General features: G+C 40.9%; 1 protein-coding gene across 5 annotated transcripts in view; it reads right to left on the bottom strand.

Moving 5' to 3' along the window:
• Positions 1–3420: 3420 nt before the first annotated feature.
• TASOR (transcription activation suppressor) overlaps positions 3421–13711 on the bottom strand; it is a 61922-nt gene continuing 51631 nt past the window's right edge. For 3 of the 5 annotated variants that reach the window (XM_029050542.2, XM_029050544.2, XM_029050543.2), the window contains exons 20-25: positions 12494–12616; positions 8991–9150; positions 7362–7470; positions 6603–6781; positions 6334–6501; positions 3421–4111 (exon numbers count right to left, since the gene is read on the bottom strand). In XM_029050542.2, coding sequence (XP_028906375.1) covers positions 3645–4111; positions 6334–6501; positions 6603–6781; positions 7362–7470; positions 8991–9150; positions 12494–12616 — 1206 coding nt within the window. In that variant the 3' untranslated portion in view covers positions 3421–3644. Of the gene's footprint in view, positions 4392–6333; positions 6502–6602; positions 6782–7361; positions 7471–8990; positions 9151–12493; positions 12617–13711 lie in introns of all 5 variants that reach the window. The other 2 variants (XM_029050546.2, XM_029050547.2) reach the window with 1 other exon arrangement.

Genomic DNA, 13711 nt, shown 5'->3' with positions numbered 1-13711 from the left:
TTTTAAGAAATCATTTTTATTGAAACCAAAGCATGTTAAGTATTCATGGATATGGTCATTTTAAAACAGGGAATGGTGTATTACTGAGAAGAGCTTATAGACTATCTTCATGCCATACAACCAGGAAAAGTCCTTAATAATAATAATGGTGGTTTTTGTTAAGTGCTTATTCTGTGTGTGTGTGTGTGTGTGTGTTTTCTATACTACTCACCATATATACTTGTGTAGTTGCCCCACTTTTTGCTACATTAAAACACAGGTGGGGCAATTTCACAGGTCCTATAAGACTGAAGTCTAGCAATAGAGGAAGAAAGAAGCGATAGGTAAGAGGGAATTTTGCATGTCTTCCTCCTACTGCACTTTCCCAAATGTTGCAAACAATAGGCATACCAGGAATTAACTCGCCCTTCCTGTTACATTTTCTCCATCTCACCCTTCTCCCCCCGCCCCTGGCTCAGCACTGCCTTCACGGCTTAGTCAATCCCCATCGGGCTACGGGGCTGGGCCAGGTCAGAGGAAACCCAGGGAGCAACTGGAGTCACTGCACCCCTTTCCTGCCACTTCTGATGCGCAAGCTGTCTCTTGCTGATTCTCCTTATGACTGTAGTGGGCAGCAGCACCAAAGAGAAAATAAGCACAACATCTTTACTTTGGGAAAATATACTACGTTACAAAATTAGCAAAACTTCACGGTTCATATTTCCTACAGAGTAAAAGGACAGGCAATTATATGGTACCAAAAATAATCTTTTATTTCCTCCCCCCAAATCAGGGTGGAGCAATTACGCAATAGAGGCAATAAATGAGTAAATGTGTCCATTTTCTCTGAAATTTCTATAGCATTACAAAACTTTCATAGGATTTAATCAGATGTCGATTACACACAAAAACGTTGATTTTTCAGAACTCCCACAGATTTCTGCATCTGATCTCACCTCCATTCTTGTCCTATTTTTCCATCGGTAAAATGAAGACCAAATATAAAAAGCATATAACATTCATGTATAAATATGAAAGACCAGAAATTGAACAGAAAATTATTTAAATAAGTAGAAATTTTCAGGAGAGTAACCAGCTAAAGAATGAGATCTTTCTCAACCAATGCTTGTTAAATGGAAAGGTTTTTTTTTGGCAGGGGGCATTTAAAAAACACTGTACGTGCAAGTGCTTTTAGCAAATCAGCTCTCTCTAATTAATGAGTAATGAAAGAGATGACACTGATTGCCCTACAGCAATCCAAACTAGACCAATTTCCCCAAGATTGATCATATCTTGAAAATGTGTTAAATTAAAAATACAACACTGGCTCGGACCTATGCTGAGAATCATTCACACTACAATCTGATAAGGTATCTACCGCATCATAAAAATGTAGTACACAGAAGCAATTCACTACCAAAGTAATAATAATAATAATAATTGTGGTTTTTGTTAAGCACTTACTGCATGCCAGTTGCTGTCCTAAGCGCTGGCGTGGACACAAGCAAATCGAGTTGGACACAATCCCTGTCCCACGTGGGGCTCCAAGTCTCGATCCCCATTTTACAGAAGAGAGAACTGAGGCACAGAGAAGTGACTTGCCTGAGGTCACCCAGCAGATAAGAGGCAGAGCCGGGATTAGAACTCACAACCTTCTGACCCCCAGGCCAGTGCTCTATCCAATAGGCCAAGTTGCTTCTTATGTAACGCATAAGGCTGCTGATAAAAAGCACGTGGCAGAGTGTAGTGGATAGAACACAGGCCTAGGAGTCACAAGGTCATAGGTTCTAATCCTGTCTCCGCCACATGTCTGCTGTGTAACCCTGGGCAAGTCACTTCACTTCTTGGTGCCTCAGTTACCTCATCTGTAAAATGGGGATGGAGACTGAGCCCCATGTAGGACAAGGACTGTGTCTAATCCAATTTGCTTGTATCCACCCCAGCATATAGTAAGCACTTAACACGACAATTTATTATTATTGTTATTATAAGACAAGAATATCTAAAAGTAATTTGAGTTTCATCTGACCCATTCGGTGGCAATTCTAGGATCCAATTTACCGCCAAGCCAACCTCACCTCACTCCTTCCAACCACCTCCTGCCTAGCTCTGAAGCCCCTGTCCCTGCTGGCCCTTAATCCTTTCTCAGATTTACACTCTGCAGCAGACCCCCAAGAGAAGTGCATGGAACAGAGAAGCAGTGTGGTCTAGTGACTAGAGCACAGGCCTGGGATTCGGAAGGACCTGTGTTCTAATCCCAGATCTAGCTCTTGTCTGCTATGTGACCTTAAGCAAGTCACTTGACTTCTCTCTGCCTCAGTTACTTCATCTGTAAAATGGAGACTAAGACTGTAAACCCCACATGGGACAGGGACTGTGTCCAACCTGATAAACTTGTATCTAACCCAGGGCTCAGTTACAGTGTCTGGCACCAAGTAAGTGCTTAACTAAAACCACCCCCAAAACCTGTCGTTTCACACACATACACACACACACACACACACCCCAAAAGAGAGAGGACAAATAAAACACTTGGAATATATTTTATAGCTGTGTCAGACTAATGTTGCTGGGCACATAAAAGAAACATGGTGTAACATGAACTTCTGACTCAAATCCCAAGGCTTAGTTGTGCAGTAAATTACCACCAAACCCAGGAGTTAAAAAAAAACCAAAACAAAACAAAAATAACACCCAGCTTGCTCAAATCACCTGGTGGTGCTGCACGTGACAGTTTTAGAGGGGGTGAAAAAGCAAATGGAAGAACCTAAAATCAAATCAATGTGTGCAGGGTATTGTACTAAGTGGCTGGCAGACTACAATCCCTGAATTACAGACTGAAATCCCTTCCCCCGAGGATCTTACAATCTAATGAGGGAAACAGACAAAAATCATTGGCAGACAGTAGAGAAGAGAATGGAAGGATGGAGTGCTGAATTCATAAATGCTTAAATACTAGAGTACATAAATTGATTTAATGTAAATTCTGCGTGTGGCTGTGAGGGCAGAAGTGCCGAGATGGTAATTGAGAGGATAAAACCTGGTGGGGGGAGAGGATTTAATCAAGGAACGCCTCCAGAGGGAGGGGGGGTTTCAAGAGGGCTTTGCTAAAGGGGAGGGCTGTGATCTGGGAGATTTGAAAAGGGGGGGGAGTTCCAGGCAAGAAGAAGGATATGGGCAAAAGTCAGCAATGGGAAGAGATGAGAATGGGGCACAATGAGGTGATTAGCTTGAGATGAGCAGAGACTGAGCTGGGCTATAGTGAGAGAAGAGAGTGGATAAGAGGGAGTCATTTTGTATTTTTTTTTAATTGTCAAGTGAAGCAATTGTGATTTCACATACTTCAGGCATTTTATATTAAAAACAGACTTCAATCTGAAGCCCAAGTATAGGTAAAATGTTAAAACAAAAAAAAGTGCCAACAAGATAATTCCAGCACAATAAATGTTAAAAATATATATTTATTTAAATTTGCAGATGCTTCACTGTTACAGACTATCATGACTTAAATAAGATGGGAAAATATTTGAGAACATGAAATATTTCATCAAGAGAATATAAACTGTTAAGTTTAAGAAACGGAAAAATTCCACAACAGCCTATTAAAAATGCAACTGCGTTTATTTTTGCCTTGAATATGGCCTTGAAGGTTCATTATTTACATCTCAGCTAGCTGGAGAGGATGGTTTATTTGAATCTAAGTTTTGACTATAAACAGATAAAAAGTAATCCCCACCTTCTTGGCTCTGGCTCGACACAGGATACGCCGTTCCCAAAAAAGTCTGATGAGTGAGCACATTAAGGTGGCTGAACTGATGAGACATGCTTAATTGTCTACTGGGGTAAACCTCAAAGTTGTCTCCTTCAGAGCTTGCTCGGGCAACAGGAGTAACTGGTGGCATCTCATCTGAATCCATTTTAGGAGTCTTTTCCTCTAACACACTTCTTTGCTCATCAGTAGGCAGCTGCAGTTCAGTTGGAGAGCACTCTTTCTGACTGATTGCATGTGATCCATTGGTGCCTATCTCCAATCCTTCTGCATGAGAACTGCTGCACACTTCTATGGGAGAGATTTCATCCCCTGAATCCAGAGACATGTCCTCTTCGTCCTTTTCGGCGCTTTCTACAAGAACTACATTTAAAAGAAAAAATCCTACTCTATTGAAACACACAATGTAAACTTAAAAGCTACCAAATTACTCACATAGTGAAATGCTTCAGGTTTGCAAGTCCAAAATCCCTTAAAGCTTGGTCTTCTGCCACTTGTTCACTTACTCATCAACCCTCACACTTAACCTTTAGGTGTAAATGTCCAGATTTTCCGACGCTAAAAGCTTCTGCGAAATGCGTTCACGCTTAATGTTGGGAAATCCCAACCCCCAGCTCCAAAGGGGTTAATGTCAAAACGGCATCTAAAGTTATACGGTAGTTCAGTATTTGAGCATGCAATTACAATATAATGATATCTCTGTGCTTTTGGATATGGTCTCAAATCTATCAGCCCTACTACCAGCCCATACTAACACTTTCCCATCTGAGAGAAAACTATCACCTTATCAATTTACACTAAACCCCCTTAGTATGATTAAGAATGTGAGTGTATTAAATATACCCACAGTTCTTGACGACTTGAGACTTTTTAAGTTACAAACGGCACTTAAAATGCTTCTAAATTTACACCTTATTTCAGCTTTACATCACATCGGTTTTGACTCTACAGCATGGCCTCCTTTACGGCATTAGCTCGGAGGCATGGGTGGGGTGCAGGCTAACAGGAAAAACATTTTTAAGAGCTGGGATGGAGATGAGAGTGGGGAAGGGGGAGAAGAGGAGTTAAGTTTAACGAGAGCAGGGTAGTGGTATACACCTGTTTGGCAGGCGGAATCTCCAGAGAAGGTTCACGTGTCCACTTTGCTTTCAGTAAAGTTCAAATAAAGCTCCTCTATCATGGAACTTCTCTGACTCATTATTATTAATAATAATAATTTGTGGTATTTAAGCGCCTGTTATGTGCCAGGCACTGTACTAAGCGCTGGGGTGGATACAAGCAAATAGGGTTGGACATAATCTCTGTCCCACATGAGGTTTACAGTCTCAATCCCCATTTTACAAATGAGGTAACTGAGGCACAAAGAAGTGAAATGACTTGCCCAAGGTCGAACAGCAGACAAGTGGTGGAGCCGGGGATTAGAACCCAGGTCCTTCTGCCTCCCAGGCCCATATTCTATCCACTAAGCCATGTTGCTTCTCCCCATTCAGAGTTTAACATAGCTCTATTACTCATCTATAAGAGATTGAGTGCAGAATTCTGGGTAATCTTTGCAAAAATAGGATGCTCAGGCTTGTTCAAGAACTATTCTCCACTTATAACATTGTTCCTTATGAAACCACTAGTTCCTGAAAACTGCCCCATAAAGTCAAAGTTGCAAGTCCAAGGGGCTGCCTGTATATTAATGCAACCTATCTCGAGGTTTTTGACACCCAAGCTTGGGAGTCAGCTCCTAAATGCCACTCCTTCAGCTCCAAAGCTATTTTATTCCTGCATGCTACTCAAGTCACCAGCTTCACGGATGAACCAACAAAGCCACTCTTCTTAGCTTTGGTGGACCATTCTCATTGTGGGAGCAGCAGGATATGTAGAAACACAAGCTGGCCACCACAAGTGACTAAATGACCAGGCTTTCAAATGTTGTCACATGCTAATACCTCCTTGGGTCCTCTTACCCCAAAAGACCACCTCACCTCCTCCAAGAGGCCTTCCCAGACTGAGCTCCCCTTTTCCCTCTGCTCCCTCTACCCCCCACTTCACCTCTCCACAGCTAAACCCTCTTCTCCCCCCTTTCCCTCTGCTCCTCCCCTCTCCCATCCCATCCCCTCAGCACTGTACTCATCCGTTCAACTGTATATATCTTCATTACCCTATTTTGTTGATGAGATGTACATCACCTTGATTCTATTTATTTGCTATTGTTTTAATGAGATGTTCTTCCCCTTGATTCTATTTATTGCCATTGCTCTTGTCTGTCCGTCTCCCCTGATTAGACTGTAAGCCTGTCAAAGGGCAGGGACTGTCTCTGTTACCGATTTGTACAAGTGCTTAGTACAGTGGTCTGCACATAGTAAGCGCTCAATAAATACTATTGAAAAGACCAAACTCAGAATGTGTTTTCATTCATTCGGTCAATCGTATTTATTGAGTGCTTACTGTGTGCAGAGCAGCGTACTAAGCGCTTGGAAAGTACAATTCGGATTGAACCTTGTGTTTTAATATTCTTAAAATGGAGCTGCTGCTTTTATACACCCATTTTTCCCTTATCTGTAAGAATTCAGAAAAAACTTTTCCAGAAAAGTTACCTGACTGAGGCTCAAGACTCTCATTAGCACCATGTAGGGGAAGGCAGTTTTCTCCGGTGTCAGAATTGTGGTATCCCACGAGACTTTTAAAGTTTAGCATGAAGTCCTCACATGTTGCAACTACTATTCCACTATCTGCATAACTTGAAAATGTCTTGGTATTCTTTTCTGCATAAAGAATTGAATAAGACACATTATTCCGTCAAAGCCTTTATCCAAAAGTATTTTCAGTCAATCAAGTCTAGATAGCCAAAGAATGCACATTTCACCTGTCAAGAAGACAATGTGTCTTTGCTGTATATTCTGGGCCTGAAGTCTGATGAGACAGTCCAATTCAGGAGCATTGCGAGTTTGAGAGTCACAGTCATGGTATGAAAGAATCTCAACGAGATATTTCTTCTGATAGGCATTCAGAAGTGTCAGGAGATTTAGGGCCTTAGCGTTCAATCTGTAAAATTAAGCAGTATCGCAACCTGTACTTCTAAATCTTTTCATTTATAATTTCAAGTCATTAATCACTTTTAATTTAGCCTTATGTTAAAATGCCAAATTTAACAAAATATCAAAGTTTCAGATTTCAGAGTGTTTTACACATGTTTGAACTTGCTCATTTTTAAAATGTGCTTAATTCCATAAATATACTGTGTACACTGAGCTACACATTTCTTCAAGTGAATAAACTATTTTCTAAGTGGCTCTCCAATTTAAAGTTCAAAGTAAAAAAGGATCTTACTCTGGAAACATAGCTTTTAAAAACGAGACCATAAAACTACATAGGGGAAACTGCATCAGTGTAAGTGGAAAAGGACTGATAGGAAGGTATACAATATCCACTGGTAAAATAACCTTGGACATCCTAATTATTTTGACCCCTGAATAAAGGTGATTCCCAAGTGACATAGAACAAACATTTTTTGTTTGTTTGTACATGAAGAAACAGGAAGAAATTTCATCACTTAACCAAAGTCACTGGGCAAAGACTAAAACTTACTGCACCTATCTCACAACACTGAAGATCTAGTGCTTACCTGCCAAGTTCCTTGAGTTTTTTCTGCATCTTACAGTGTATTTTCCATCGCCACTTGCCATCTGGAGTATTTAATTCCTCAAGAAACATCAGGAATTTTTTGAGGTTGTCTGTTAGAGTCAAAGTGATTCAATTCATTAAAAATATAGACAAGCCAACATAACTAGTTATTTTTTTCCCTTTTCAAGTGGTGTTTTAACTTTAAACTTTAAATTTTACGGTTGCAGTCGGTCTATAATTGAAATACTCTTTATTCTAAAAGTATTCACTTACCAACTTTTTAAAAAAAAATTGCAATTACTTCTAGAATGTGGGGTTTATGTTCCTGATGAACCCAGAGTTTAAGACCTATGTTATGACACGCGCGCACACACACACACACACATGCTGCAAGTATCCGTGTGATTTTTTTTTTTCAGATATCACACTGCATTCTACCCAGATGCAAGCTGTAGTACAAACATTCCCTAATTCCAGAACGCTGTTCTATCCAAAACTCATAGTAAAAGTATGCATTAATGGAAGAGCTGGGTGTATAGCTAAATTTAATACACTGCACTATCTCCTGGTATCATATCAGAACTGATATGTTAAGCTTGTAAGAGGACTGACTGTATAGAGATAGAGCTTAGAGATATAGACTCTTACCTCAATGACAAATGAGTTGGAAGCCTCATTTTCACATATATTAAGTATCCACAACATAAAAGCAACGAATACCAGTTAAAACCACCATGATCTTCCCTAAACCAGAAGCCCACATATACTGAGGGTATCCTTGACTCTTCACTGTCTTTCAGTTCTCCCAGTCAATGAACTGCTAAATCATGCCAATTCTTCCCACCTGAACAGCTGCCACCCTGGTCCAAGTTCTTGTCATATCACAGTTAGTCTGTGTTAACCGCCTCACTGGCCTTCCTCCCTCCAGCCTATACTACATGCTGCTGCCTGGAACAACTTCTTAAAGCATCACTCAACACACATCTCTCCGTGCCTCAAAACCCTGAATCTCCTTCCACCTCAGACAAAAAGTCTTCACGAATGGCTTCAAGGCTCTCCACCAGTTTAACTTACCTAACAGCGCTCTTCATCTGCTACTCTTCACTCCTCCCAACTTCACCTTTTAAATTTTACCTTGCTCAGCACTCTGACATATTCCTCAGGTCTGGAACTCCCATTCCCACCCCGCTCCCCAAAATCCACCAGACCACAGCTCTCCCCCATCTTCAAAAGCCCCCAAAATGACTCCAGGAAGCTTTCCCCGATTGATTCACAACAACCTAATCATGTCAATCCAGCAGCCTCTCTTCAGCATTTATGTACATCTGTATATTCAATTAATTTATTCAGCTCTTTCATCCTGACATATATCTACTACCTAGTATATCCTTGTTCTTCCTCCTACTCCCTTAAATTGTAAATAATTTCCTCTGTCTCCCACATTAGACTGTAAACTCCTTGTGGGAAGGGAATGTAACTATTCTCGCCTAAGTGCTTTATACTCAATAGGTGCTCAAATACAACTAATTAACTGGTCATTCATTTTTGAAGGGTGGGTTAAAGACATCTTCAATACTATAAATTTACTATTCAATATAAAATGAATTCTTTAAAAAAAATGAATTCTTACCAACTGTGACAGATTCTGGATTAAGAACAGATTCATCGGACACAATAAAGCCTCCAGAGACAAACAACTCATTGTACGTATGGTTTTTCACATCATCCAAACTATCAACACCAGCAAAACTGACACAAGATAGCCTCTTCAAAGTAACTAAGCCAGGAATCTGTAAATTAAATAGACAAACAGGATAAAAGGATAGGTAAGAAATAAGACTACAGAATAAAGCAGAAGGCTAGGTAGGTCTACACTACAATATTTCTGGATTATTCAAGACAGGAGTTCTCAAAATATTAGTCGAAGAGAAGGAGTACGTGAAACGGGTCTTTTCATTTTAAAGCCCATCAACCAATTGTAAAAGAATAAGCAAAACACAACCCAATATCCTTAAATAATCTTACATACCACTCTGCTGCTGAGCTCTACCCTCTAGACTGTGAGTTCACTGTGGGCCGGGAACCTGTCTACCAACTCCCAAGTGCTTAGTATGGTGTTCTGCACACAGTAAGCACTCAAATACCAATCAACTGATCTACAAACCTTAAACCACTTTATGTTGCTGGCTAAGTAAACTGTCATTGCTGACCGCACTATGGGAGTGCTTACTGAATAACTGACCTAATGCACTAAACAGAGTAAGATTACAATCTGGGACCTTAATTATTAGAATATACATCCAGTTTTCCTATAATGCAGGGGCTGCATTCTTGCAGAACCCTACATGAAGGGAAACTTACACTGAACTATCCTCACCTCAAGGTCAACGCCGCCGCACACACGCGCACAACCATTTCTTTTCGACACCGCACCGCAGTATGTCCAGACAGATGCACATTATCAGAAGAACATTCCCCAGTTCTGCCAAGTCCTAGCCAAATCACGTCTTGAAAACCTGTTTTAAGCGAACTGAGTGTACTAGCAGACCTGACCTAGATGAACTGTACTTCATGAATTTGGTCAAATTTTTCAAAAATCCAACCCACTGATAAAAAATGCCTCACCCACATCCCTGAACTTCCTGGGGGAACCTAAATGTGTAGAAAAAAGTCACTACTGTCCCCACTTTTATAACCCTACTAAAATCACACCTCCTCCAGGAGGCCTTTCCCATCGAATCTCTCATTTCCCCTACTCTCTCTCCCTTCCCTAAGCACTGGGGAGCTGTATCCTTTAAGCACTTAATATTCATCCCACAGCACTTACGTACCTATCTATACTTGATGTTAATGTTTGTCTCCCGCTCTAGACCGTAATAAACAATAATCATAATAGTGGTATTTGTTAATCATTTACTTAGGTTCCAAGCACTGGAGTAGATACAAGATAATCAAGTCAGACACGGTTCCCATCCCATGTGGGGCTCACAGTCTAAGTAGGAGGGAGAGCAAGTATTTAATCCTCATTTTCTAAATGAGGCTAGTGAGGTAAGGCACAGAGAAGTTAAGTACTTTGCCCATGTTCACAGCAGGCAAATGGCGAAGCAGGAATTAGAATCCAGGTCCTCTGACTCCCAGGTTTATGCTCTTCCCACTAGGCCATGCTGTCTCTTCAAGATGGATGAATCTCTGGCACTAACCAACTGAAAACTTCAGAAATGGTATCAAGTATGTCTTAACAAAGAGATGCCTATAAAGGGAGGGGTAATTATTAATGATGAAGTTAGCTAATCTTGGTAATTTCTTTTCAGAAATAAAAGGGAGAAGGCATGACATTTGGGTGGGCACTACACTGTTACACCTCATCTTGCTTCTCTCCTTCTAAAACCCAGCCCGCACACTTTGCTTCTCTAGTGCTAACTTTCTCACTGCGCCTTGACCTCGTCTGTCTTGCCACCAAACCCTAGCTCACATCCTGGCTCTGCCCTGGAACGCCCTCCCTCCTGCTTATGCACATATGTCATTTTTATTTATCTCTATTGATGTCTGCCTCCCTCCACCTCTGGACTGTAAGCTCGTTGCAGACAGGGAATGTGACCATTAATTGTTGAACTGTACTTTCCCAAGCACTTGGTACAGTGCTCTGCACACAGTAAACACTCAATAAATAAGACTGAATGAATGAATGGTATATCCATGTATGGAGGAGTTCAAGCCAGGCAAAGAGATTTCTTCATTGATCAGCACTTTTCTCATCCATGAGTGAAGGTTTGATATGTTGAGGTAAAGATGGAACATCAATTATTGGGGCATCCTCGGGAATAGTCAGCTAGAAACAGGAACCTGGGACTAGTCTATAAGAGCTGATGGGTCTATCTGTAGATAGAAATTCTTTCATGAAGGAAACCTAGCGGGGCATTTGATCCAAGTCCAAGAAGACACTCTAGGAGGAAAAAAACCTTCATATTCCAGATGACAGGCTCGTTCCCAGAGGCAGGAGGGCAGGGCTCATCTCTGACTGATGAGTTCAAACCTGGATCATGTGACTAGTGACAGAGATCACTATCCCTTATCAACTTTACCGAGGGGAGAGAGGCAGAGGCCAACAAAAAAGAAATATTTTTTTACTGCTAGAGTGGACTTATAATGATACATACCAATAAAATAGGCCACTGCAGGGCTCCACCTACAGTTTTCACAACCCTATCATCCTGTCTACTGTTACAACCTACAGGTTGGGGGGAGAGATGCTGCCTTAAACTAGAGCTATAGTGGGGAAAAAAAACCAAACAATATGCCCCTGCAATTGAGAGAACAAAGAGTAGTGCCTACTGATCCCCAACATGGGATAGTTTTCCTTGTATTGTCCTACATCACAAATATAGTGATCAGAACCTAATGTAATAGCCTCACATAAGGACCTCCAAATTTGGGCTCCACCGAAACAGCAGACCCTGGCTGTACCAGCATTGACTGTTTATCAACACAGGTCGCCCTCTTACCAGGAAGACGCTGGTTGAAACTATAACTGATCCTACAGATTTAACCCAGATTCAAGGGATCTGTGTAGAGGATGGCCTAGGTGAGAATCCCACCTGAGAACGCCCTCTGAGATGAACTGAATGAATGGGAAGCATTAAAAACTAGAGTTTCTAGCAGCATCATTACCAAGGTCTCATCTGTGGATGTGGGAGGATGCATTGTCTGAGACATTTAAGTTGGGAAACAAGGAAGGATACTGATTTCCTTCTCCCCATTTCCAGCCATAAGGTCTTATGGTGAAGGCACTGGGGAAAAGAATATCTGTCCTGATTCAGAAGTGAGAGAACTCAATTTTAGCCTTGAGGTGGAAGGAAACAAATGGAGAAGGGCCTTTACCTCCTTGAATTTAGTAGTTTAAAAGCTTAGAAAGATCCTAGCAGAGGGCTGATCTGCCAAGCAATCCCATCTTCGGAAAAAAAGACTTTGTTCAACCCAGAGAATAGAAGCCCTCAATGCAATATTTTATCTGGAGATGAAAAATTCAACATGTAATCTCTTTCATGTTTTTTTCACATACTTAAATGCAAGTATGGAAAACAGCCTACTTTTCTAAGCTTTTTAAAGGAATTACTACTGTTAATTAGGCCTGACCTTGTGGATGAAACTTGCAATATCTTCATTTTGAATGATGATCAACAATTTATCTAATGCTGATCTTCCTCCCAAAAACTGCTCTGGATGACACTCCGTATTTCCTAATTTGGTAAGGTATTCCTGTTGAAGAAAAACATGGGTATTAAACTGCCAAGGAACTTTTCAAAGTTGAGATTTTTTAAAAAAAACTTAGTACTAAAAATACAAATTTTATTTTAAACAAAACATTAAACACTAAGTAAACCCTGACAGTCAGGAAGCCCCAGGAACAAAGCACAGGCCTGTCCCCAAGAATCACAAAACCAGTGTTAAAAGGGGGCCTCCAGAGACTATCTGACCCCAGACTCATTCCTGGGAAGGCAAATAGCAAAGCCATCAGGACAGATGTTATCTACTCTTTTTCTTTAAATAATAGCAGGTACTGGAAACTCCACAACTATCACTGGTCATCTATTCTTCCATTTTATCTCCCCAACATTCAAAAACATTCTTCTCTTCGAAGCTGAACCAAGCCCTTTCAGACAATTCTCACATTCTATTCCGAAGACATAAGAGAGGGCATTATTACTCCTATTTTACAAATAACCCAAGTATAGAAATGTTAAATGACTTGCCAGTGTAGGTCAGTCAACTCCACTTGTTGAGCAACCAGTGTACATCGTTGTATAGTAAAAGGCAATCTCCATGCCCTAGTATTCTAATAAGCACCTGAAAGCAGAGTGGATCTCCACTACCGGCTTACACTTAATCAACTACATCGTTCTGGGCCAAGAGGCAATTCTGAAGCTACTAGAGATCTGGTTCATCTCCTTGTGACTGCCTACGGAGACCACACCAGAACCACACTGAATTCCGCTCCCAAACTGAATGCAAAGAAGCAAGAGGCAGAATTCAGCAAGTCACTAAAATCTCAGAAGGGTTTGAGGGGTACATGTCTAGGATCTGGTAAATGCTTCTTTCCATCATCATTTGCCCTCTCCAAGTGCCACTTATAATTTCATACTACTTGTATATCCATTTTATCCCTTTGGCATGGCTTGCCCATGGTAAAAGTGACTGAGTTGATGTAAGACATTAGTTGATACACATGAGAATGTCAAAGAAAAGATCATTTTTCAGAGAAAAGCTGAGAGTGGGAGAGCATGACCATCCGAAAGGGAGAACACACATTTCGTGTTGGTAGGTGACGTCAGTACTAACTAGTTCTGCCATCAA

This window comes from Ornithorhynchus anatinus, chromosome X1 (assembly GCF_004115215.2).
Source record: "Ornithorhynchus anatinus isolate Pmale09 chromosome X1, mOrnAna1.pri.v4, whole genome shotgun sequence".
Classification (NCBI taxonomy): domain Eukaryota; kingdom Metazoa; phylum Chordata; class Mammalia; order Monotremata; family Ornithorhynchidae; genus Ornithorhynchus; species Ornithorhynchus anatinus.
The sequence above is the reverse complement of the archived record's forward strand: the minus strand, read 5'-3'. Positions and strand labels throughout refer to the sequence as shown.